Source organism: Gymnogyps californianus, chromosome 2, assembly GCF_018139145.2.
Source record: "Gymnogyps californianus isolate 813 chromosome 2, ASM1813914v2, whole genome shotgun sequence".
NCBI classification, from domain to species: domain Eukaryota; kingdom Metazoa; phylum Chordata; class Aves; order Accipitriformes; family Cathartidae; genus Gymnogyps; species Gymnogyps californianus.
In genome coordinates, this window is record NC_059472.1 from 166,925,455 (window position 1) to 166,952,082 (window position 26,628).

The window sequence follows — 26,628 nt, forward strand, 5'->3', positions numbered from 1 at the left end:
TGGGCAGTAGCAGCAGATCCTGGCAGAGGGACAAGCGTCGATCAGTCCATATTTAGCATGGCCGGGACTGATCTTGTCCTGCGTGGGGACCTGGTCTAGCTGGTGACAATCTGAGATGGCAGCTCAAGCCACCAAGGCTCCAGCAGGCACGAGGGCAGAAACGCCACCTCCCTCCAAGGCAGGCTGCTGCCGCCTGAAGGACCTCTCCCCCCCAGCAGCTCTTTTCAACAGGTTTTTAAAAGCAGCAGGATGCGTGCATTAACAGGAACAGCTATTTTTAATCACAGGTGAACTCTTCTGTAAATACCGCTGTCAAAGCCGTACGCACCAGATGTTTTACCTCGGGACAAAAACACTTTTGAATCAAACACAGAGGATTCAGGAGCCCATACGATCAGGCCTGGCCAAGGCACCCATCCTGCAAGATCTCCAAGAGCCACAGCCAAGGTTCCCAGGGAAGATGCAGGGTCAGCCCTGCAGCATCCCACCCGCTCACTTCTTCCAGCGGCACGGGCTTGGCATCACCCCAGGTTGCCCCATCCACGGCACAGCTCCGACCCAGGAGTTGTGCTTGACCTGCTGTAGCTACAGCTCGGCCACCTCAAACTTACATGAACTGAAGCCCACTGCTCCCCGTCCCGGGGAAGCGAAGGGGACAGGGACCAGGGAACAGTGGTCTGAAGTCCCCACAGACATAAGGGAGATGAAGTGAGCTGCCTCCACCCAGTCTTCTGCAGAACAAGCGACAACTTCTTCCGCTGCGGGACTGTTTTATTACGAAAAGATTCGTTAAGAACAAACTTTGTCAATTATAAAACATATAGAGGAGTGGTACACACTGCACAGCCTGGAGGGTTGGGAAACTTCAGGGAACAGAACCAACGCCACGTTAACCTCAGCTGGACGCAGAGCAACCAACAGGTCCCGAGCCACACAGCCCCTTCCAGCAGAGTTATTCTGCACGTGCTGGGTCTGACCACGGATGTTCCCAAATACTCACAGTCAGCTCTCCAGAGCGAGAGACCTCGTCGTTCCCCACATGGCAGTTACACCAGCAATTCTGCAGAAAGGAGCACCTTGAAAAAGGCATCTCTGCGCAGGAACAGGAGCATCAGACCCCTGGGAAATGGTCGTGCCTCTCTAAGGGCTGCTGTTGGCTGTGTGGGCATCTTCTTGCTTACCCAGCAAGCGAGAGGAGAGTTAGCCTGAATTTACCTTCTCTGGCACTAGCCTTTTTGCCCACATCTTCCTTGCTCCGAGTCCTGGCAGCCTAGGTTCAAGCTAACGTGGGTGTCTGTCCTGCTCCCAAAAAGCTATCTATGAAGTGTTCCTCAACAGCCAGCCGTAGTCCGAGAGAGGACAGCAGGGCTCCTTGGATCTGCCCCTCTCCTTCAGGCACGGTAGGATTTGTGGGCTTCTGGCAAAGGGCTGGCGAGCAGCGTGTCCCAGCAAGGTGCCTCTACCTGAGAGCAATGGGATCGGCGTTGCTGGCAGAGGCAGATCCACGGCCGAGGCTGCCGGATGGACCTCCTAGTCGGAGTCGCTTCCCTCCTGCTTTGCTGACCCGACAGCGGACGCCAGCTCCTCCTCCTGCCCTTTCAACCGCTCTCCTGCAAGCGAGAAACAGCAGTGGCTTAGTGACAAACCGGCTGTACTGGGGAACCTACACGGCGGAGGACCTGAACCGCAGCCCCCAAGCCCACAAACCATCCTTCCCTGCCGCGCAAGCCGAGCGTGCATGCGGCCTTGGGGAAGCTACTTGGGACTGACGGCTTCACAGAGCCTTTTGGGAAGGGGATCAAGCTCCACCAGTCCCTCTCTGGCACAGCAGGGCACCGAGCTCCCGGTAAGGATCGTGTAATCCCTCCGGAACAACTGGTGACTCCGTGTGCCATCCCTGCGGCACCATAACGCACGTATCAACTCAGCGATGGCTCTCTGTGTCCTCTTCTCCAGCTTCTCCAGTTTCTTGGCTACATCTCGCTTCAAATCCCTGGGGAGGAGAGTGACAACATCAGAACAAATCCTAACACAGGGGCCACGTTACACCTTTCCCACTGGAAGAGAAACTCCTTCTCTCTGCTATGAGCACCACGGAGCAGAGTGTGTGTCTGCCACCAGGGCAGCTCATGGGCAAATCAACCCAACACCCAGAGCATCCCTTGTCACTGAGGCGACCATGGTGACAAGCACCCCAAAGGGATCAGTGAAGTCACTCGGTGTAAACAGGAAAAGGGAAGACAGCCCCGTGCCTTGCATCTTCCTCAACAGCAGGGCTAGGTTTCCCATTTCTAGCACTTTTAACCCAACCTGGACAACCTCGAGGCGATGGTAACCCACCGCTGACGCCAACACCCCTTTCCCAGGAGCAGGGCTCTGCAGGCACTCACCAGTCTGGCTTCCTAGGGGCCAGGTTTGCCAGATCCTAGGGAGGAAGGGAAGACACCCAGTGAGAGCTGCAGGTAAGGTTCAAGCCTGGACGCAGATAGATGCACCCGGCACAGCGCGGCTCTGAATATACGTACCACCTCGTCGATGATGGGCTCCGGCTTGGCGGCCTCCAGCTGGTCCTTCACCTTGTCTTCCACTAGATGGGGGAACAGGACCAGCATCAGCGCAGGGCACAGCGGCGGGACACCAAGGGGACAAGGCACAGGGGAACCCACCAGAGCTCTGGGCTTGGTTCACAAGAGCTTTTATAAAAGCCCATTTGAACGCCTTTGCCTTAAGAGCGTGGTACATATGGGTGAGTACACATGGGGGGACACATCCCTCCACCACCCAAACCCTTTCGGAGACTCCTAAAAACCATCTGAAAATGATGCAAACCCAACAACCATTAAACGCCACAAACAGCAACGGCAGCAAGAAGTCTGCTGGGTTCAAGCCCTCTTTTCATAAGACCTGCAGGGATCAGCTGCTCCGCAGGTGTTTAAACTGGAATTTGACTCACCGTGACTCATTTACAAGGCCACAGCCTGAGCCATCTTGGAGGAATCAAGCTCCAGCCCAGACCTTACGTAAAGGTCTGCTGATACTGGGCATAATGGCAAAGCACGCATGGAAAAACGGCCCCTCCATCCTTCAACTCGGGCGCCTGTGCAAGGAGGGGTGAATCCTGCTCCAGCAAATGGATATGCCCAAGGCACATTTAATACGAATCCACGCCGAGTCCCAGCTCCTCTGTCCTCCTCCCTCTCCAGCCCCTGCACAAAGTGCCCGAGGACAGACAGGCTGGTTACTCCAGACCCGGGAACTGCAGCCGATGGGCACTGCAGCTCCAAAGAAGGGCTGGCAGAGAGCACGAGTTTTACTGGAAACGGTCAAAATTGCTGATCCCAATTCCAAATCACACGCCGGAGAAGAGTCAGGGGAAGTTTTAAACTTTTACAAAAGGATCAAGAAAGCGCAGCGTCAGCATTCCTACCTACCAGATCTCTGCTGTGCTCCCAAAGGCAGCCTTTTTATTTAGGGCATTTTTAAAGAGATCTATTCCAGGAGGACTCAATATTTCAAGATCAAGGGAACTTCTACCCTTCGCCTCCCTCTCAAGAGCGGCGCGGAGGTTCAGCACTAGGAAATCGCAGACTGAACGCCCTGGACTCATGACTAATATTTGTTTAAAGGTAATTCAAACAAAAAACAGCCTGAATCTCCTTGAGAATCCTCCAGCGAGAGCTCGGCTCCTCTGAGTATCAACCCTTTGGTTTGGGGTTGGACTCGGTGTCCTCAGACACACACCCCGCTTGTGGAATGCAGGGTGTGTGGTCCCCACGGGCGAGAGGGGGTGATGAAGCAACGGGGGCCGCAAGCATCACGCTCGCCCAGCAGCAGCGGGACAGCTCCAGTGCTCCCACCACGGCTGCTCAGACACGCCAGCACCCTCCAGGGCTGCAGACACTCATCTCCTAGGACCTAAACTCCTCACACCAGCAAGCTGCTACCAGAATACGTCCCGGTGGCTCTTCCACCTTGGGTTGGAGCGAGCAGGAACACGGAGGTTTCCAAGCCACCTGATTTTTGGAAAGGAAAGGTATAACCCATCCACTTGGCAGCATGCTGGCTGGATGCAGAGTCCCGTGCTGTTTTATTTGTCCTCACAACGACAAGTGCTGCCTCATTCTCTCCGAGAACACTGCTGGGGAGGGAGGCTCGCCAGCGGGAGGGGATAGGATGTGCTGTTAGAGAGAGAGGCTCATTACAGCAGTCAGTGAGTCCCTGCAAAGGGCTCTGCATGATCTGCCTTGCCTGCAAGCCTCTGGAACAGAGCAAAGCAGCGGGGTCCTCACCGCAGGCACCAGCACCACTGTTGGCAACACTTCTGCTTTCATGCTCCCTCATTTCACCTCCCACACTCCTGCTTGCACCCACCTGAGGCCGGCTTGGCCTGGGGCACCTTCCTCTTCTTCAGCTCCTCATCTTCGGGCTCGTAGTTTCGCAGTTTGAGCTCCCTGGGGAGGAAAGGGAAGAGCACAGAGCAGTGAGACACGTCCATGCTGCCCTGGACCGTAGGCTCTTGCCAGCGAGGGGTACATCTCCATCAGCAGCCGCAGGCAGCGGCCAGGGGCTGGCAGCGACCCACACAAGTCAGAAAAGGCAGGGTCAACCAGGAGCTCGGCAGGATAAAGGCGGTGTCTTGGCAAGCCAAGCAGAGGCAGCTAGTAATAGACCCAAGCAGCCTTGCAAAGCTCTGAACTTCAGCCCAGCTCCTTTTTAGGTCTCAACCCAGTGATAGACTCAGGATGGAAACACCAGCGAAGATCCACAATTAGGGAAAAACATGATCCCAGGAGGGTAAACGGGAAGGACAGGGAAAACAAAAAGAGTATTTAGGGTTCAAGGTGGTTACCCAGTCACCAGAGATGCTTCTGGAAGCGCTACAAACAGGGGTGCAGGTCAGCCACGTGGTGCAAATAAGGGCAGAAAATTCAGGTTTCTGAGCAAACGGGTGGTGGAGCTGGCGGTGACAGGGACGATGATATCCAAACGACACCCAGAAGTTCACCCATCCTTTCACCTCCCTCCAGGAGAGCTCAAGAGTCAGCAGTCAGCCCTCTCCCCCGTGCACACACCTCCCCGGTATTCGGATGCTAATTCTCCCTCTTTTCAAGGCTGTTCTTTTTTACACCTCTCCCAAATAATTCGGGCCTCAAATGGACAACCGTTAGACAACCTCAATCATGTGCACCCCCAGGCTGATTCCTCACCGAGGTCAAAGCCTGCAAGCTTCAAGCAGAGGCATTTCCAAAACCCGAGCCCTGAAAATCAAGCTTGCAGGACCCCGTCCCACCTCCAGTTGCTTACGCATGCCTGCAACGCGCTCTGCAGGCTGCTGGACCGATATAACAGCACACTAGCCCACAGGGCAAATGAAGTAGATTAAACTCATTTAACACTGCCGATGGGTTTAATCAGTTTAAATAGAAACTGAGGTACTTGCTGCCCAGCGATGCTCCTGCCCCAGCTGTCAGCAAAGCCTTCGGCAGCGATGAAGGTGGCTGTGCCGCTGTAGAGGAGGATGCAGAGAGCCCCGATGCAGACACAGGAGAGGGCACTTTTATCAGGCAGGAAAATCAACGGTTGAATATCACCGTTTTTCCTCCCAGCAGATAGCTGATACCTGGGGCCACTTCCCTGCTAGACTTTACTGATGGAGAAGCAAGTGAGAGATACAACCCAACCCACGGGCTCACAGTCAAAGCAAAGAGAGGCAAAATAAAGGGTGAAGAAGCTACACTCCAAGAGAGGTGGGAAGAGGAAAGTCAGCAGTCAGACGGCCACGCTCATCTGGGAAGCACAAAAAAACCCCAACCTTGGAGGTCCCTGGAGCACAGCAGGAAGGTCCTACCCTTCCCCACGCCATCCCGGCCCCTCTCTGGCAGCTGAATCGACTTGCAAAGAGCCTGACCCAGACCATGGTTGGTGCCATGGAGGTGGTGGGAGCACGTGGCTGGAGCTCAGCAAGACCTAACTGAGATAAATGCGACCAGCAGACTGGAAACCAAAGCCCAGGCAGATTAGGAGACTCGCAGACATTTCTCGTGTAATCAAGCCCGGGTCCCCCGAGCCCTTACATCAGTGCAACACCGTGAAACAGGAACAACTTTCCCCAGCGCTGGGAGAAAGGATGCTTAAAAGAAACACAAGAGAGATTAGCATGTAGCTGCAATACCTCCCCCAGGCCAAGAGCACCTTCACCCCACAAAGACAAGCTGCTGCGCACAGTTTTACGTGTATTTTTATGCACACACGTCCTGGGAGGAGGGATTTATTCTATTAACCTGTACTGATCACCATCAATCCTCAGCCAGAAAGGCAGTTCTTTTCAGGAAGGCTGATCTTGGAGGATCAAGTGATTATTTTTTTGCAGAAGCCATCTCCAGGCACACAGAAATCACCGTTATTCTGTGATTTTACGGACAATCTCCGCTTAGCAGGATTTTGTTGCTAACCTGGGAGGCCGGGGGAGGAAGAGGAGCAGCTAATTCATCCAGGAGGTCACAGGACATCAGGCTGCGATGTTAGACATGTGGCCACAGGCTGGCTCACGCTCGCTGGAGAGGATTTTATCTGACAAAGTGGCAGACCCTGCAGAATATACAAACTTTCAGTATCTCCCAGACTTTCTGGTCTCCTCAGCTCACATTTAGAAGGATTTACTTGCAGCTGAAAGGAAACCAAACACAGACTCCCTAGGGTCAGATCGCCTAAAACGAGAGCTACGAGCTAAGCGAGCTGTTTCTTTCGGTCCAGCAAGATGTTACCATTACACCTTGACAAGCAATATTTTAAAGTTGTTTTGCACATGCAATGGGAGCTGCAGCTGCTCAGCCACAGCCAAACCAGCAGAGAGCTGAGAGGTCTCCTGTTTGCAGCAGAAGCTCCCAGATCCCACATTGCAAGGGGCACACACCCCAGAGGTCTGGTTCCGGCTACAAGAAGGGTGTCCAGCCCTTCATTCCATTGCTGCAGGGCTTCGGCACCACTTGGGGAACACACAAGGAAGAGGAATTGGAGTTTAAACCTGCTCCCCGACACTCTGCGCACCCAGAAAGCCCCACCTCAGCTTGCAAACAAAAGCCTTGCAGTCTAGCACTGCTCGTGCTCGCTGGAGGTTTATCCACAAGATTAGAAAAATAAAACCACAAGGCACAACTTGACAAGGTTCTGCCGCAGACGGGACGAGCAGCGGCGCGGGTCTGGCAGAAGGGGAAGCAGCCGACGCACGGGGGCGAAGAGGAGAAGGGCTGCGAGGCTGCGCCCAGAAGATCCCCCCACGCCTGGCGCCAGGGCTTTCAGGTCCTTATTAAACCCATGCACAACTGCAAGCGTCAGGAGAAAACAAACCAAAATCGATCCCTTTAATTAACTGTGCAAGGCGAGAGCAGCTCTCGCACCTGCCTCTGGTAATTCTCGGTGCCCGGCGCTCCCCGCGGCCGCCTCCTCAGAGGGCTTGGGGATCTCACCACGCACCAGCCCCAGCAGTGCCACGCTCACCAGGAGTGCAAGACTTGTCTCCCCCTTCTTCTGTGCGCGAATACGTCTGTAAAGGCAGAGAGATGAGGAGGAGGGCGGTGCTACTGCAAGTAACTTGAAGGCAGGCAAGGGTTAAAAATATATATATTTAGAAGAAGCTGCTGGTCTTCCACCGAGGTGGGTTAAATAAAGTTCAGGTGCCAGCGGTTCCTCTAGCGCTGCGTTCCAGAAAGACAGCCCGGCGCACTTTACAAGTGATGAATTATCCCCATTCCCACGAAAACAACAAAAAAAAAAAAAACCCCACCCCAGAGCTAACAACAGGCTCCGCGGCAAATGGGCACGTAGGAGCCGGGTTAAGGGAGCGCAGCTCCCGGGGACGGAGGGCACATCACGACGAAGCACCGGCACTAACGTGAGTGCTTAAAGCTTCTCGGGAAGGCCTGAGCACCCGGATAAGACCTGGGTTTGAACTATTTGGTTTTAGGGTGGGATTAAGCTCGTGCACAGTCACCAGCAGATTTTATCAGCATCTCCTTATAAGTGATGGATGTGCCCAACCCAGAAGATCTCCTGCTCCTTGAGCACCTGGTGCAGTGTTTCCCAGCTCATTTCAGCCCAAACAAGCCAGGATTGCTAGGGATGGAGGTGGTTACGTCCTTACAGCCGGCAGTGGGTGCACGTCTGTGCTGAAAGCTCCTAGGACCGCACAAGGATTTGGGTAGCTGCAGTGATTACAGAGGGAAGCGATGCACACAGCCTCCCAGCATCTCCTGAAAGCCCATGAGGGGCGGCAGGTTCCCTGTTTTGGGTCAGGAATGCCTCAAATCTGCTTTCCACTCAGGTCTGGAGCTCCTTGCTGGGGAAGAAGAAGAGATGTCGGCCTTTCTTTGAAGCAGGCGGGTTGGAAATGGCACGGCATGCAGGGTATGCGCAGAATGCAAAGAGCTATCTCGATGCAAAACACAGGACACTCAAAGCTGTCTGCGAGGTTGTTTTTTGCCTTACTCCTCCAGCCCCAAGGGCTTTATGGAGCAAACACCGGTTTTCAACTGATGAATGGATCTTTCAAAGCCTTCTGGTAAAGCGCCCGCTGATGTCCTTGCGTCAGGAGCACGGGGAATGGATTTGCCAAGAAACCCCGTAACAGTGATTTCTTAAGATGTCACAGCATCCTCGCTCCCGTAGTTACTATCACAAACAGTCACTTGGTGCTGCACTGACTAGACCGCTTCAAGAGCGCCTTCCTATTTTTACCTCTCTGAGGACAAGGCTAAGGGCCAAAGAAAGCTGGCTAGGACATCTCAGTACAGTTTTCTTAGTGCTTCTGGAGGTGAAAGAGGCAAGCGGACCTCAGCAGGACAGATATTAGCAGAAGGCAGGAGTCCAGCAGCGTTTGCAGACCCTGCTTACTCTGCCCAGGATCAGAGGTGGGCGACCTCCACGGCTCTTCACCTCTCGGTCTCCCTCAAGCCCTTCACATCGCTCTGCTTAAAGGTCTCTTGTGCTCCTCAGCGTCGGCTCTAGGCACCTGGTGAGGCTAGAAAACAAAAAAGACACTTCCTCTGCTGCATCATCAAAACAAAGTGGTTTCAAACACCCAGATCCCAGACGACTATTTTTGGAGTGCCATGGTAAAGCCTTTCCATTCTTTAGAAGCACTTAAGGGAAGTCCTGGGTGTTCTCAACCCTATCTCAGCCATTTCAGGCAATTTCCCTTCCAAAGCCCTGGAGAAATACCATCTGGTTTGAGAACTTGCTGCCCTTTGACCTTCCCAAGCTGCTCCAGAGCCCCCGTTTTCAGAGCCTTCCATTTTTGCGACAGCCGCTCCAACTTGCTTGAAACCAAATGTCCTGGGCAACCGTTTCCACATTGTCCTTTAAAGAGGAACCAGCGCAAGAATTTCATTTTATTTCTCTGCGTCTCCAAAATTCACTTACTCCTGGGTGGTCCTGGGAAGCCACACTCAAACACGTAAAGAAATTACTGCTACAGAAGATACGAGGGAGGTCTCAAATCCTTGAAGGAGCGGTGGTTTGGTGGACCCTCCTCTGCCCCATCACATGCCCCATGACGGCAAGAAGGTTTGAAGGAGCAGGGACAAGGCAGCCAGACAACCAAGAGCAGCAAAGCAGGAGCCTTCTGCAGCAATCCAGGAGGTTTGGGGCCTAAGCTGGAGGGAGTCCATGCTGGGCTCTGGCCAAGCTACTGGAAGAACCTGGAAGGAGCAGGGATGCTGGGGTACCTGTGGAGCCATGCGGTGAAGGTGTCCCCTGGGGCAGCACTCAGACCCTCTTCAGTGGCAGCCAACACTTCTCCTCAAAGTGCCTCTTCCCTCTTCTGTTTCCAATTGCAAACCACATAGCAGAAGTCATTTTCAAGCTTTTTCTACAGCTCCTCTAATTTTTTTGCCAGGGGAAATTCACTGTATGGTGAGTTTGACTGACTGACAAGCTTACTCTCTTTCCTACTATCTGCAGACCCCATGGAAAGAACCAGATTAAGGGCATTTGGGCAGAGATTTCAGGCTTGGACTCTTATGCCCTCTTTGCTCCCCTCGGTCACCCCCGCACTGACCTGCTGCACTTCTCCGCAACATCACCTAGCACATACAGGGTGCTGCGTGACCACCCACGGGTGCTGAGGGAACTCTACAGCACCATCACCCTTCAGGGGCACTGCGAGACTTGCTATACAACACCCATCAATCCTGGCACAGACTTAATTTCACAACCCCCTTGTTTTTTGCATTTCGCTTTCCTACCCAGCCTGTCCCCTTGCAGACAGCTTTGACGTCTGCTCTGTGACATCTGGGTGCACCACCTCCTGCTGCGGCCTTCCTGGAGGCTTCCCTACAGCTGGGCTGGCTCGAAAGCAAGGTCCATACATCTCCAGGCTGCCTCGCTGCACGCAGTGACCTTTCCAGCAACCAAGATACACACCCAGATGATCTGCATCTGCTCTCACTTAGAAGCCAAGAAATGACTTTCACATCCCGAACGCACACCACACTAGTCAAGGCTCTCCTCGCACCCTCTCTTGCAGTAGGATGGAGACATCTCTAATGCAGCAGTCCAGAGCTGTTGTTTGATCAAGAGGACAAAGTTGTTGCCTTTGTTCCTGGATTCCTTGCCCAAGGCAGAAAAGGAGCAAGGAACAAGCAGAGGCAGAGACCCATCAGCACCCACCCTCCGAGGAGCAATCTCTTTTCGCTGGGAGAGGGCTCCTCCTGCTCAAATAGCTGAGCGTGTGGAAGCACATCCTCCTCCCCGGCTGCCGAAAGGCACTCGAGGAATGCCAAAAAAACAAACGCCTCTATTAACACCGCGAGCCCCCAAAACTTGCCAAGGCAGCTGGTTTCTCAGGACGTGCTTCTTGGGGGAGCACGGATGGGGAGGGACGTATCCCCGGGTGTTGCAGGAGGAGAGCTGCGAGAGAAGCTCTTCAAATGCAGGCAGGTGCCACGAGACCGTCTGGCCTCCCACGCTGCTTTACCAGGCAGCTGAGCGCTTTCCAGGCAGACACAAGCAACTTCAGCATCAATTAATACAACCGGGACAAAACCCACACTCGATCTGCAGCACATGACCCAGGCTGGCGACACAGCACCAGGAGCTGGCTGATGGGCAAACCCTGACCCTGCCTGCAGCACCCAGCCACGCTCCTCTGCACGCTGGTGCAAGAGCACGCTTCGCCCATGCTCTTACGGGGTTTCTCCAGCTTGTTTGTCTCGTGGTGGGTCAGAAACGATCTGCCACCCTTGAGGCTCAAGCCAAAAAGAAGCCCTGAAGGTACCTTGGTAGCACCTGGATGACCACAGGACCTCAACATCCCCCTAGCCAGCCTCAAAACAGTGCCAAGCACGACTTTGCTGCAGCTCTGCGCTTCAGTAACCACGTTCAGATCCACTGTCTCAGCACAGAGCCAGCTGTGAGCAAAAAGGTGCTCCAGGTAAGCTCAGGGTTATGTACAGCCTTGCCCCGGCGCCACACCAAGAGCTCTCCCGCAGGCAGGTCAGATGGAGGTCTAAGCACTCAAAATTCACCACCCAAAATGCTGTGGTTTGGTTACAGCAGGGACGCGTTCCCAGCAATGACTACTGAAAGAGAGCGGACTGCTGGGCAGATGCCGAGGGTTGGGTAGGAGGGACCAGGGTTTCACCTTTGGCTGTATCACCCTTGCACCCTGCTGCTGAGGGACAGGCAGAGGGACACTCAGCATGCCCAAAGCAAAGCCGGGATCACCAGGCACCCACTGAACACATCAACAGCCTCTGTTAGGAGGGTGCAGCCAGGCTTCGGACCAGCTGAAGCTCCATGGGGCCTTCCCAGCAAAGGCAGATCACCTCCCAGATATCTCCTCCGGAGTAAGACAGGCACAGCTCTAACTGGAGGGAAGGTCCACAGCATCTTCACAGCTCTGGAGGGGAGAAGGGCTCTGCACTGCATCAAAATGGGGACAAGCATCTTCAGGATGGAGCCAAGATCCTGCCAGCTCCTGAATCTCCGCACCCAGTACCCCACTGGTTATTACCCAGGTGGATTCAGCCATCTAAACTCCTGTTCTCCCTTCTCCAGCGCCAAGCAAAAGGTGTGATGTTACACTGCCTGGCCCCTGCCCACCTCCTCCTGCCGTGGGCCAAGCACTTCCCCAACGGAGGGGACACGGTCTCGGTCCCCGGAGGTGTGGGGTGGTGATGGAGCCTGACTCTTTGCACGCTGTCCATCAGGACAAACCACCACTGGTAACAGGTTCAGCTGTCCACGTAGATGTCGATCAAACATGCCCCGTATACTCAGCTCAGCCTACACAGAAATACTGCTCTCTCCCATAGTTGATTATAATTTTTTTATTCGTTTTATTTTTTTTAAACTCTTCATTAAGGTCTCCATGCTCCAGGACGTAAGGAAGCACGTCCGCACAGCAGTTATCCTTGCTACTGCCTTGGCTGTCCTGCCAAGTTAAAGCCAACACTGAGCAGAGTCGCTGCTGTATTTTTTGTGCAGAGATTAAAAAAAAAAAAGTGGTTTTGACCTGCCCCGTGACATTCTTCCCACGGCGAGGGGAGAGATTGCGTTTCCCAACCCCTGCCTCCCCCGGCTCCTCCCAGAAATTCATCTCTGCAACCGGCACAGCACGGAGCTGTAATTTTAAAGGATGACTAAGTGTCGAAACACCAGCAGCTGATTAACAGCAGCTCACTGAAGCTTCATTTCTAGTTAAGTTGAAGAGTTGAAGATTTTTTTTCCCCCCCCTCCCTCTCCAAGCCCTACCTTGGATTTTTATTTATACTTTTAACATCCCTGATGAGCTCCGCTTGCAGAACTGCAGCCCAACTTCAAAGCTCAACGCCTCTCTGCTCCCTGCGGGGCAGCAATGCCGGTCTCCAGCCAGCCGTGGCTTTACGTAGCGCTCGCCTTGCAAATCCCCGAGCCCCAAACCAACTGCTTTTCCCTGCGGGAATGGGGCGGAAGGGCCAAAGTCCACCCACACCCTGTTCCTTGCAAAGGCGGATCGCAGGCTGCGCCGTGGCAGAAGGTGTTTCCTGGTCAGTAGGCTAAGCATAACTGGTTAAAAAAAAAATAATAATAATAACAACAACCCGAGCTCTTTGCAATTACAGATATAAACTCCCCTGAGAGCTCAGATCAGAGATAGCCTGAGCTGAAATTGCTGCGAGTGTATCAGGGTTTCACAGAGGGCTTCGTCAGCACTTGTTCCTGCAGTGGTAGCTTGCAGCGTGAAAGATAAAAACAAGGAACCAAAAAAAAAAAAAAGAAAAAAAAAGGGGGGGAGGGGGGGAGATATTTGAGTCGATCAGAAAAAAAAAAAAAACAGGAAGCTGCCAAAAAGCATGTCGTCACACAGGCAGCGAGAAAATATTAGTAAAGCCAGCGCCCGGCGGTTCTGTCCTTCCTATAGAGTATAAAGGATGGTCTCGGGTGCGAGCTGGCGCAGAAGGTGCAACTGCAGGGATGGAGGATGAACCAGCCTGCAGCGAAAGCCCAGGGTGCTGCCTGGTTTTCGGGACGGTCACTGCACCTAAACCCTGCGTACAGGCCACAGGATTATTTATTGAACCACTAGACTTCCCCTCCCCACGTCGTGCTCTTGGTGGTTTTCAGCTTGAGAAAGCAGCACAGCTATTGAGACGCTTGTTTGGGGTGAGGGAGCGGTTTGCAGGGAAGGCAGATTTCAGTTACCAGGACCCCTCGTTTCTCAAATTCAGGGTAAACGCCAGCAGATTATCTCAGCTTACCTTTTGCCACCAGCCAACGGGGCGTTAGTGCACAGCAGTTCCCTTTTTCAAAGGGCTGAGAAAGTTCAGCTACGCTATTGGGAAATAAAAATCTAAGACGAAATCAAGTTATCGGCTCGCCAGCCTTCTAGATCTTGTTAAAAACGCACATCCAATTCCGGCAACAGAAAAAGGACGTTCAACAAGTAAAGCAAAAGCTAAGAATCATCTCAGCCAAATTTGTGATTCAAACGTTTCCTGCAGAGCAGATCTTGCTCTAATTTGCCTTGCAAAGTTACGTTTGGATCCCGACAAAACATGCTGTAGTTGGACAGGCGGATAAAAAGCTACAGACTCCTGCAGGAAAATCGATCTGGAAAGCCAACTTTTCACCCCAAAAGCCGCCTCCCCAAAGGCATAGCTCCCACGTATTTCAGGAGAAGCCCTGTGCCCACATCTGCAGGGAGTTTCATGCATCAGTACAAAGCTGGCTGGAGATGGAAGTTCCTACTCAACACCTTTGCTCTCTACAAATAACGTCGGTGAAGTTTCAAGGGCATCACCCACAGGCAGGGGAAGGCTTTTTGCTGAACCTGCCACAAGATGAGAGCTCACGAACAAGCACTTGTGGAAAAAGTGATTTACCAACTTGACAGCAGTGATGCCAGGGACTTGGTATGAAACCACATCACCTCCGATACGCTCCAGGCTGCTCAGTGGTGGTTAAAAAGCAGCAATCCCCAGCCTGAAAGTCAGTCGGAGTAGGAAAAAAACCTTTTTTTTTCCCCAGAGATTTAGCAGACATTCAAAATTCCAGTTTGGGAACAGCAGTGCATCGCTGCTAGCCCAACGATGCCAGCTCATTGTATGGTAAAGACAGCCCAGGCCTGATGCTCCTCGTCAGCGGGCCACCGCACGCTGCATCACCTCGTCACACAGCGTATCGAGTGGCAGGGCTGGAAAGCAATAGCTGTTTATTCATTATTCATCATCATTTCCAAGATCTCTAGCTACTGTTTCAGCTTCAGCCCAGACCTCGTGCCTCTTCCGGCACAAAAACCAACCACAGCGCCTACAAACAAAGTTCAGCCTCGGTGATGGTTCTCAAGAAGAGCTCCCAGCCCCAAATCCAGGCAGACTGTTCTCAAGAAGTGATGTATTTTCTGCTGGGAGTTATTCCCAAGAAGCAGCGAGGATTTTGCTCTGCTTTCTCAGCAGAGCACATATGCTCATCTGCAGCAGCATCTCTGATGCACACCTCCCACAGAGGAGGTTTCTAGCCGGTAAAGCGATGAGAAAAGGTCACGTCCCGCATCTTCAAATCAAACTTCACCCCCCATCGTCTCCAAAGGAGACCTGACAGCGTTTTTACCGGCAGGAAACCGACTGCACAGTCAGCTGGTCCTGCCAGGAGTGACACCCTGCCTCAGTTAGTTTTGTGCTCACATTTTCCGGCGACAAGAGAGAACAGCGGTGAGCCGCAGTTAAACAGCCACGTGTACCCTGCGGGCCTCCGTTCACGGAAAAAAAAGCAGCCCACACTTAAAACGACACACGTGCAGGGGACAGAGATGCAGCAATGGCTGTCGAATTCAAGGGAGCCTAAAGCAAGGCAGCCTAAATGCTCCCGACACCTCTGATGGCTCCACCTTCCCCCTGCTACCCCAGAAACGCTGCAAGTCAGCCCCAGGCTTTTCCTCTTTATTCCCCCACCTCAGATCATTTATGCCATAAGATCAAATTCACACTAAAAAGAAAAAAAAAAAACAAGAAAAGCTGCATGTTAGGAGCCAAGGAAAGACCCTAATCAGCAAACACGAGAGCAGCGCCTGAACATACAAGACAGACAAGTGGGAATAAATAAATAATTACTTGTGCTTGATGGTCTCCTCTTCGTCATCTTCTCTGAGCTGCTTGTTCTCACGTTCGCCGCTGTCCTTATTCTGAAAGAAGGAGAAGTTGATCTGTCAGGCCTTGGCCTCCCTGGAAATGACAGAGAGCAAACAGCAGCCCAGAAACCCTCCCGGAGGGCACAGGGCAAACAGCAACGCACAGTTTGAAATGACTTTTAAATTACGACACCTTTAAATTAAGCCTGTTTTCCTTTTTCTCCCTTTAGTATTCTGCTTGTACAGATAGCACGATAAACAAATGTAAGAACGGGCAAGGAAAATTTAATTTTCCTCTCGGAGGCAATCGCGCCACTCAGCGCTGATATCCCCCTTATTACTGGTAACTGCATCAATTCAGAGAGCAAAGAGCAAGTTGCAATCAATAACAGAGCTCAGAAACCTCGTCCCGCGTTTGAATTACCACCTCGCGTTAAACGGCAGAGGAAAAGGAGATCAGGGCACTGAGCAAAACAGAGGACAGCCAGCAGCCGCGTACGCCTTCACCGTGTCACTGCGGCAGGGACCTGAAGTTAAATCCCTCCCGGCACTCCCGGATCCAGAAAGGATGGATATTATTGCGTTGGTTGAAGGGAACTATAGGCAGACAGAAGAGATAATAGAAGTTTAGGAAGCGAGCAAGCCCATGCTCGGCTGGCTTGTGACGCAGCAGATCACCTGCAAAAGTCCAGGGAGCACACGCTAGCAGGCTTCGCACAGGTCCCTTTTCTTTCTCCAAAGTAATCATTCTGGACGTTTTAAGAGGTTGCAAAACAAGGCAGCAGGAATCAAACAGCGATCAGCACAACAAAGGGTCTAATTTCAGCTCCAGAAACACCGTGCAGTAACATAAATCAAATTTCTCTTTAACAGGGTGTTACAGTATTGTAAAGAGGCTCATTTTGCATCATCCAGACACTGGCACTAACAGCTTATTAGTCGAGTTACCAATTATATTTATTATCCAGACAGGCACAGATATTGAACGTTAACAATAATGAGCTGGAAAGGGTTTTGTTTGGTTCTTACGCTGATTAACTCATTTCATTCAACCACTGAACAAAGTATGCTCCGTGACAAACACATCTGCCCTTATTTTGCAGAGTATATTGTTATACCAAACGCAATGAATGAACAAACGACTTCCTTGGAAGCAGTTGCTTTTCTGATTGAACTCCCCCGTCATCCTCCATATGAAAAGCAAAATGTGGCAGCTCTAGCAGACAGCAGATCAAGTTTTTATTTCCTTGAGCGTGGCTGGTTCCAGGAGGAGTATTACCCAAGTTACCTGATAATAAATACACAGCATTTGTAATATCTGGCTACGATTCACGTTGCCACAAACACACAGGGGCTGCTGTGCCAACATTCATCTACCTTTCAACAGGAACAGCTCAGAGACCAGAGAAACTATTTTCAAGAAATGTCCTTTCATCGCATCGCAAAGGTTACCGGTCCTTTTCACCCAGTTCAAAGAGATGAAGCCCTCTAGGTCAGTCTGTTTAAAGTCTTCTTTCAACCCTGAAATAGGTTCACCTCCCTCTTGGGAAAATTGCGAGCAAAAACTGGTTATAACCAGAACACGACCAACATCGCTTTCAGATCAGAAATTACTTTGATTAGTTATTTGCGCTGTTAAAAGCTTTGCTGGAGAGTTCAGACATCTAATAGCCAACTTCAGGATACCAAGAGTATTTACCAGCTAAACGTATTCCTAACCCCTGAAAGGACCAGAAAGGTTTCCCTAGTCAACAGCTTACTCATCACGTGCATCTCAACCATACGAACTTTAAAACTGTATTCTGCGACCTGGGTTAAAAAATGAGATTACATGCAAACAGGGAGACGAGCCAGGAAACAGCTCAGTTCTGGTTCAGGCTCATCAGTGACTGGAGTTGTTCAGGTTCAGCTCCATGATGAAAGGGCAAGAAAAATGGTCCTGTCTTTTTAGAAAGAAAAAAAAAATAATTCCTAAAACCAATATTTAGTTCAGTTTTAACTCCCTGTTCGCAATTTTATTTTTATTTTTAAGTCCGTAGTAACCTTGTGATACTTGCACAGGCATTTCTTGCTCAATAAAGACCGTGAGCTTGGCTGGGTAAGAGCACGCGCAGCCTGCTGTAACTTTCTGGTGTGAGCTTAGTGCTAGGCAATATTTAGGCACCCTTCAGTCCACATTATTTAAAGGTGTGGGAAGTACCTTCTCGCACTCTAAGTCCTTTCTCATTCCTTTCATCTCTTCATACTTCTAGTGCACGCGCGTAGAGCCTGCATTCCCCTCATTCTTGCTAGAATTTTATCCAGGAGGGTTTATAAGCAGGTTCAGAAATCCTAAAGAGATATTTGGCAAAAATATTCACGTCAAGCTGTGGCTGTTCTTCTCACCGCAAGCCTGCGCTCTTTGCAGCGCTGCAAATCTTTCTTCTCCCTGTACGCTGAAATAATTTCGTATTGAAATCCCACCACTCTTCTAGAGCTTGCCCAAAATCCCCAATTCCAACTTATTCCCCATTACCACCCAAATATTTTCCTGTGGGTAGGGAGCAAGTGCAGGGGGAAGCCAGCACAGAGTGGCTCTCTACCCACACGATGATATTCCCAAAAAAATCGAGCACAGCACCAGCAAATGCAACTTCATGCAACAAGTCCTGTAGTGCCTTCAACCAGGGATTTTTTTTTTTTTCTCTGCTACAGCTTTCCTCGTGGCACCTTCCTGGACGGCGCAGAGCAGGCACACTGCCCTTCGGCAACATGAGAACGGGTGTGGGAGTCTCCCTGGGGATGTCCTGAGCTCGAAAGGAGATACGGTCCCTCCTGTACTTCAGCAGAAGAGAACACAGGATAATGAGGACCGCAGCACAGTTCAAGGAGACGGCGTAACTGCACGTAACCACTTCCAGCCTGCTCATCACCGCCACGAATGCCCTCTAAATTATACTCCCTGCCATCATCCACCGCTAATCAGGATCCACTAGACAGATCAGCGTGCAAGTGGAACACAAACGAGGTCTGAAATGTATGTCTGAAGTCAGGCTTCCCCCCGCCACACCCCCAGCAAGAGAAATTAATGCTGGTTCCCTGTTTGCAAAACGGTCTGTAAACAAGATTTCGGTTTCATTAGCAGAGTGACAAAAAGCCCCAGCCACAGGGCAGAGGCGACACGTGGCGAAGAGGCCATAAACCTCCAGCAGCGTCGGGAACGGTCGCAGCTCTGCAAAGAGGCAGCTCGTCACCGACTCCACAAAAAAAGGGTGTTTCTAAAGCAATATTTGATGTATGCAGCAGAGGAGGATCGCTGCTCCTCTTCTGATTGCCAAGCTTTTTGCTTGCATTTGCAGCCAGGCTGCGCCGCTTCCCCCTGCACACACTCCCTACCCACAGCTTACCACGAGGGCTTCCTGTGCTGCCTTCAAGCGCTTGAATTCACACGAGCTGAAAAAAGGCAAAGTTATAAGACGACAGTGGCTGACTCTAGATGCTGTGGGGAGGGAGCCATCACGGGTTTCTAAATATACACATAAACTGCAGCTGATTCAAAGCGCTTCTCGATGGTTTTAGGCTGGAGCAGGCAGCAAGCGGGGTGCATGGCTAGCAGCACCCAGCCAGCCAGCTAGAATATCCCTCCTCTGCTTTCCATGCTTCCTCACCCAAAATGCTGGGGTTTCCCGCTGTATAAGCAAGCTGAACTTTCAATTACTTCAGCAGAAAGCAGCAATTAAAGTGTCTGCAGCCTTATAGACTGACGGTGCACAACGGCAGCAGGACACAGAAAGGAAAGGACTGATTCGGTGCTCGCAGCAGCTTGATCTGTTAGATCCGCTAACAGATTTAATTTAATTTATTCCATTCCCCTTTACCACCATATTATTTTCTAAAGTCATGGTGATATTCCTAGAAAAAATTCTGTTAGATTCCCTTAGAGATCATTCCTCCTCCAGTGAAAAACACAGATGCACCCCATCGCTTGGCAATGCCCGTAGCTTTGGCTAGCGATAGAAAAGCTTTACCTCCAGGCAGTTACTCGGAGCAAGTCTTGAAATTATATTCAAAACAAACGGCTTCACTTCAGTCTGAAATAATACAACCAAATTCTTCGGGGAATACCTATCAGCAATCCCTGGGGAACCAACAAAGAGCTGGGGCAGAGCTGAAGTGCCGTAAGACACTACCGTCCTCACGTGCAGGCACAGCATCGTCTGCAGAAGGACTGTGTGCGCACTCATACGCTTCAGTGCAAAGGCAGCCGGAGCAGCTCACGCTGCATCCATCAGCGCTATAAGTTAACCTGGCTAAGATATGAAGCCTCCTCGTTCACATCACCTTGCCTGAGTGTAGCTGAGAGATGGTGGTATTGAGAGAGCCATTACTAAGTAGATAGAAAGGGGGGAAATAACGTTCCCTTGATATTCTGCTTAGTGCAGAAGTGGATGACTAAGTGCCCTTGCAAAGAGAAGCAATGGGGGTTTGCAACCAACATCTCCTTCCTCCTGTGCACAGCCAGCCGTGCAGGCAACGGCCGCACCAATGTGGAGGAGCTTCCCTCTCCAGCCGCTCCTGCGGGTGCAGAACCTGAAACCACACGCAAGATACGGAGCCTGCGGCGAGGATGCTGTGCCTTCTCGGGAGCGAAGGGTTGTAGAAAGGCAGATCCTGTTACCGTGATCATTTATTGATACAGAGACGGCCTCTCAAACATGCAACTTATCTTACAGGTCCGTGTTTCACCGCTGCCCCATCTCTCTCCTCTTTCTTCTCTGCCCATACTGGGTTTATCCGATCCCTCAGGACTTTGACACAGCAGCGATGTCTTGAGGTTCTCCACTTTGCTCCGAATTTTTGTCCTAAGATCTGCCCCTTCACCATCCTCTTCAAGCATTTCTGTTCAACAGTTGTGTCGCAACTTTCATTTCTTAACTCAGGAAAGGAAGTATTCCTCCCCAAAACAGCGTTTGCCCTAATTACCCGTTCATCCTTCACGTGTTTTAATGCGTTTCCCTTTGCTTACTGGTGGTCACTTCCCACAGGTGCGCAACAGCAATTCAACTCTCACTGCTTTTCGGTTCTACTTCATTTTCTCACGTTTCAAACCTTAATGCCAGAAAAGGAGCCGAAAATAACCTCTCTGCCGCTCCACTCTCGCTCTTGCGATTCCTCTTTTCAAGGCACCCCGTGGCGAGGTGTTTATTATTAGCTGTAAGTCGTAAGATTGGAGACACACACACAAGTCCACAAGACTGTTCACCAACTGCCTGCAAACAAAGTCATTCCCATCCTTCAGTCTCTGGAAGAAGCCACTCCAAAGATAAACTCCCAGCATTAAAAAGCTTGCTCGCTTGTAGTCTCCTACCTATTTTAATTCGCAGACATCGCAACTGGCAACCCTTGGCTTGTAGCTACCAACATGTAGACTTTTGCTCCACGGACTCCCACTCTTCACAAAGAGGTCTGAGATGAAAAGACTCTAATCCACTGCCTGTTTAAGGCATAAATCCAAGAAGATTTGCATCAGGTTGTTCAAAGAAGGGTGTCAGCTGTCTGCAACACCCGCAAGGCCCATCGCAAGCTTTACATGGGATCAGTTAATAGCTTGTGCTCCTAGCTGAACAGATACGGGGAACTGGATGATGTCTGCAAGGTTCAGAACCTGGGTCCTGCAAACCTGGGATGTAAACCACGTTATTCGGTCAGTGTTCATTGCATTAGTTTGTTTTCCTCCTAGCCAGCACCAGGCGGAGAGAAGAATATATCTGACAGTTCAATATTCAGAGATGGACAGTGACAACTTGGTAAAAACACTTTGTAAGCACAGTCGAGCATTTACACGTAGCAGGAGGGCAGTGAAGAGGAAGGCTTCTGGGTCATTACGAGGGAGATGAGTCCATCTCCTGTCACCACCCACAACCCACAGTCCCGCCAGGCAGAAGCTTTATTTGCCTGCTGAAGAACAACTGGATTTTATCGAGCTCCCATTGCAAAATATCAGGCTCCTCCAGCATTTTGGGGAAAGCACCAGATTTCATGTTCTACCACTTCCCGGACTCCAGGCAGGTCGTATCACAAAGCAGGAGGTAAGCCGTGATAATCAGCAGAGAGGAATGCGGTCGAGGAAGGCATTTCTATCATCTCCTCTCCCAGCATACATATGAACGTACTCTCCCGAACTTTGCATATGAAATCACAAAACATGAGACTTATTTTACCTGCAGTAAAGCAAACTCTCCTACCCATCATGTGCTTCCCTGCGTGTCGAGCAGGTCTTGGCTACCTGCGAGAAGCATCTGCTCTGAGGAATACAACATTTTGAGGAATATGAGACTTTCCCCTGGGCTTCAGCACATTATCATGATTTTTTTCTTGCTGGTAGGTGTCTGCCCAGCTATTTGGTGCCTTCCACTGTAATAACAAGGGAAGCAGCTCACTTTGCATCGCATTCAAAGATTTAAGGCCAAAAGGGATGTTTAAATCACCTCGCCTGACTTTTAAAATGCCTCTGATCTGGGAAGTCTCAGCCAGTTATCCCTACGCTGCGGCAATCCACATCCAAGTAAAGCATCTTTTCCAAGAAAAGGGAAAGGACACAAACTTGTCCTGAAGACAGCAGGTGGAGGAGCCACTCCTTTCTTTGGCAGCTTCTCTCAAAGCCCATACAACGCCATAGCATCTTTCCAGTCGTTAGTTCCTGCCATCACTCACTTCCAAAGAGCATTTTGTACCCGGTACGTTGAAAGGGTGCAAACATCCGTGCACTACGATCGAGGACACTTCCCAAATCTTTTTGATAAACCACCAGATTAACGTGGCTCTCTCTTCCTACCCCCACCCCATCACTGACTTTTTAAGATTTCTCCAAATGCCCACACTGGACCACGTGAACCAGGGCAACACGGAGGGGACACCATCCCTCACCTGATACATGAACCCAAGAACCAGCATCCTTCTAAACGCCACTGGTTTCCTGGAGATGAACCCATTCGACGGATAAGCCCTGTATATTTTCCCCACGCAGGTGTACAGAGCACACCGCAACTCCTTTTTGCTCGAAAGGGCTCATATTTGATACAAACAGACGATGATCGCTACTCGGACCTCACCAGCCTTCAGACTTTGAGTCAGCTGTCGTTAAGCCAGCAGAAAATTTACACGTATTTCCAAATGACTAACGGAAATACTGGGTGCACAGGCCCCAAAAAGCAACACTTCTGCCCGATGACGACTCCTCGTTGACAGCTATTAAGCTATCGGTTACCCATCTCAGAGCTGTAATTTTTAACCAGCATGTTGTGCAATACTAACCCTTCACTAAATCAAATTTACATGACAAAAATGACACTCCCTTTTTCTCACTCTTAGTTAAAAGAATTGCAAATCAGGCTTTTCATCATTCCACTCAACGCCAACAGCAGTCAAACTGGCTTCACCCAAGTTACCCCTCTTGCCTTTATTTTCAAATAGTGGTGTTTTATTAGCACTTTTCCAGTCCTTTGGAATTTATCCAGTATTCAGAAAAGATTTAAATCAAATCGCAGCAGGCCAACAATCTCTTCAGCTGATTATTTTAGGAGTCCTAGGTGCAAATTACCTACAACTGCTGATTTTAAGTGTTTTTGCTAGGTGTCTAATATCCTCTTATCACCGTTGGTCTGGAAAGCAGTTCATCATTCCCATATGACACAAGTGTGTCACTTAACTCCTTCCCAAATACACTTTATAAACTGAAGCTTATATTCGTTCCCTTCTCTTTTCTCCACCGTCTTTTAAAAATTTCTGTCTGAAGAACCGCTTCCCCCTCTAATCGGGGTTGGCCTTTACCCAAAGTTACAATAACCAAATTGCCATGTTTTGATATCTGCCTAAATCTTCCAACTCGCGTTTCCATTCCTCCCCAGCTTTAGCAGAGCTGCTCTTTTGAATCCCCCAGGCTTTAGCTGGCCCTGCATGCCCATATTAAATGCAACCCAGCCACAGCTAGCCATCCCCTGGCAACCCCGAAAAGTCAACAAAATGACCCAACAGCTTCTCCTCTTCCCAGGAACTAATACCGACTTATTTTCCTTGGGGATTGTCCAGAATACTAAAGATCTCCTTATCTTTCATTTAAGGCTTAGAGGATGGTCACGTTACCAGTCAAGTGATTCTTTGGCACAAATAACTGTCTCTTCTTGAGGAGTTAAAAAAGAGGTCAGTGCTGGAACAAAGCAAGTTTGATCTCTTGAGCTATTCTCTGCCGACTGAGCTGTAGCTGCTCCTATTCCCACTTACTGGCTGCCAAGAGCCAGCCCCGGGGAGCTCGTGCAAGGCAAAGTGCTAGCATTCGAATCAGCAAGAAGAGCAGCCCATACAACAGCCCGTCCTCATATCTCTGACAATTGGGAAGCTCCCAGGTCACATAGTCTGATTTTCCGCACAACAAGCGGAAAACTTCATCCGGGTAACGAGCATTCATCTTGTTTGGTGGTTACATTCACTATTTTCCTTGGTATTTCTTTGTACTGAAGCATACGTGGCGGTCAGGTCAGCTACGAGGTGAGGACCGAGTTACGGTGCCTTGGTCCAAGCACGGCACATACTAGCACTTTTTGCTTCCTGCCTGGCCAAGATTTAAGCTTAGATGTCCTTGAAGTCTGGCAAGGCACCGCTGTGCAGCCCTGCTCCCATCTCGCTGCTCTTTCAAGACGTTTAATGCCAGAATGCAAAAAGCTAAGTCATGAAATGTCACCAAGTAGCTGAAGGTTTCTATTAGCAATAAAGCACGTTTTAAAACCAGGAGAGTTTCAATTCTCTACGTAGCCCAAAAAAGGATCTCATAATAAAATTTTACAGCAAAAAGTTCTGAACATAAAAACGTCATTAAAGTATACTCAGTACCCAGATCCACCGATATTTTTCAAAAGCTGCTTGGAATCCATTTGCTCATAGCAACCCTTGCGGTAATTGTATAAAAACATGATTTTTAAGAGCCTGAGCTTCTGTGTCCCTGCTGCTTATTCCTTATTGAAGTCCTAATCCTGGTTCAGTCATAGCTGGTTACTATGGAAATGGTTAAATCAGAGCCCGAACAGCGTGGCTTCCCGTAAGAAACAAACACAAGGAACAAAACTGCCTCTGAAAATTCAACACCTTGGTTTACGTCCATGCCTCCAAAAAAACCAACCTCACATTTCCAAAAGGAAAGGTATTTTTAATACTACCTTTTTTTTAATAATTGTGTTGTTTATATAGTAAACGAGCACAAATATTTCTTCCCTTCAAATAACCTAAAATGACTCCTAAGTGGCTGTGGTTTGCTGGTTTAACTATACCTATTATCACGATTTCAGAACCTGCATGTTTGCGTCGCAAACACTGCTGTTAAACAGCAAAGACTGGAGAACGTTTCTGGCAGCAAGTTGCTGTCGCCCGGTAAAAAAATCAGTGACACAAATATTCCCCTGAGATCAGAACTACAAACTTTTTGTTGAAGAAACTGCATATGTGAAAACACATGAGTTTCATGTAGATGGAGAAAGTTTGAGGGGAAAGAAGTAGGCACTTCTGAGCAGGAAGACCAAGACATTTCAAAGCCAGAACACTTTTTCAGGCAACAAAGAGCTAGAAAAGCCACGAATAAGCTTCTCCGTCCCAATACAGTAGAAACATTACTAACTCCTTTCCATGTAGGACACCGTCAAAGCAAAATCTAAGCTAGACAGAACAAGAGCATCGGGGGAAGCCCTGCGCACGTGCAGTCTACCCGTTCCCTCTAATAGCTTTGCCCAACAGACTAATGAAGAACACTGTGCCATGCCAAATTTCCTTGCATCACCATTTCAGACAAATTCTTACCATTCTCCTCCGGCCCTGAAGAAGTTTAAGATTACATTTCATTCTCCATCTTCACCCCAGGATTTTTCACAACACTGATCCAATCAGGTCATTGCAGTTCACATCAGCACAAGACTCTGCTCCAACATCGTTACCAATTTTGTTAACGATGGACATGGCATGCATCGGTGTTGCCTGCATTAGGTGATTATTAGACATGCTCTCAGTAGTTATTAGAGGTGCTCTGCCACTACCCTCAAATCTGGTGTGAATGACGAGTCTTCTCCCAATCCCTGTGCCAAGCATCTCCCGTAATCCTCCCTATTAAGGCAAAATGTTAATGCGAGGCTTTCCTTCATGTGAACTCACCCTCCGCAGTGAAGCCACAGCCCTGGCTGGCGAGACGCGGCACGCTGCTAAGAAATACCACTGCAACCCTTCGGTGGGAAGCAGCGGGGAGCCCCACCACGCTGGCAGGGAAAGGCTCGCAGGTCGAGGGAGAACGGATGGAGCTGCCGATTTGCAAAAGCATCAAATAATTAACATTTGAGAGGTAAAGTGGTGCTTTTCTGAGGTTTGAGTCTAAAATCGTTTCCCCAAAGGAAATCTGCACAACCAGAGCCACTGCCTTAAATGGAGCAAATGCCCATTAGGGACTACTTAACTCCTAGTCTGCGAAGATGGAGGAGGACCATCCATCCTTGAAATGGCAGGGCAAATGCGTTTGAAGATGGGCAGGAAAGCATCACACCCTAACACCCACTAATACGAGTACCAGTATCAGCAATGGAAAGTTTTATGGGGTTTTGTAGGCTGCATTCAGAGCGCTGACACGTTTGAGAAGATACAGCCAGTCCTTCTGAAAAAGCGGTGCTGGCAGCAGGCAGAGCAGACCATTACAGCTTGTTCTACCAACAACAAAACTTATTCATTTGAATTTGACAGGTTAATGTGCTTGCAAGAGCCATCCCATCCTCCAATAAAAGCTGTTGATTTACAGGGCACACCACTCAGGAATCAGCTGAATCTCTACCAAAAAAGGGGTTTTAACTCGAGAATTAATTCTGTTTGTGCCAGAGAAACAGTGTGCCTGTTTTAACCCCCATCACATCTTCACTAAGTCACATAATTCTTTTCTACTATCCAGGGGAAAAAAAAAAAATAAATAAATTTTAAAGCAACCACCTGTTAGTCATATTCAAGCTGAGAAGCCACCAGTGCAG

General features: G+C 50.0%; 1 protein-coding gene across 1 annotated transcript in view; it reads right to left on the reverse strand.

Moving 5' to 3' along the window:
• Positions 1 to 682: 682 nt before the first annotated feature.
• Positions 683 to 26,628, reverse strand: part of CCDC12 (coiled-coil domain containing 12) — a 41,740-nt gene continuing 15,794 nt past the window's right edge. The window contains 8 exon segments of the mRNA XM_050890950.1: positions 683 to 1,610; positions 1,917 to 1,993; positions 2,391 to 2,425; positions 2,526 to 2,587; positions 4,372 to 4,451; positions 5,073 to 5,113; positions 5,115 to 5,148; positions 15,588 to 15,658. Coding sequence (XP_050746907.1) covers positions 1,531 to 1,610; positions 1,917 to 1,993; positions 2,391 to 2,425; positions 2,526 to 2,587; positions 4,372 to 4,451; positions 5,073 to 5,113; positions 5,115 to 5,148; positions 15,588 to 15,658 — 480 coding nt within the window. The 3' untranslated portion in view covers positions 683 to 1,530.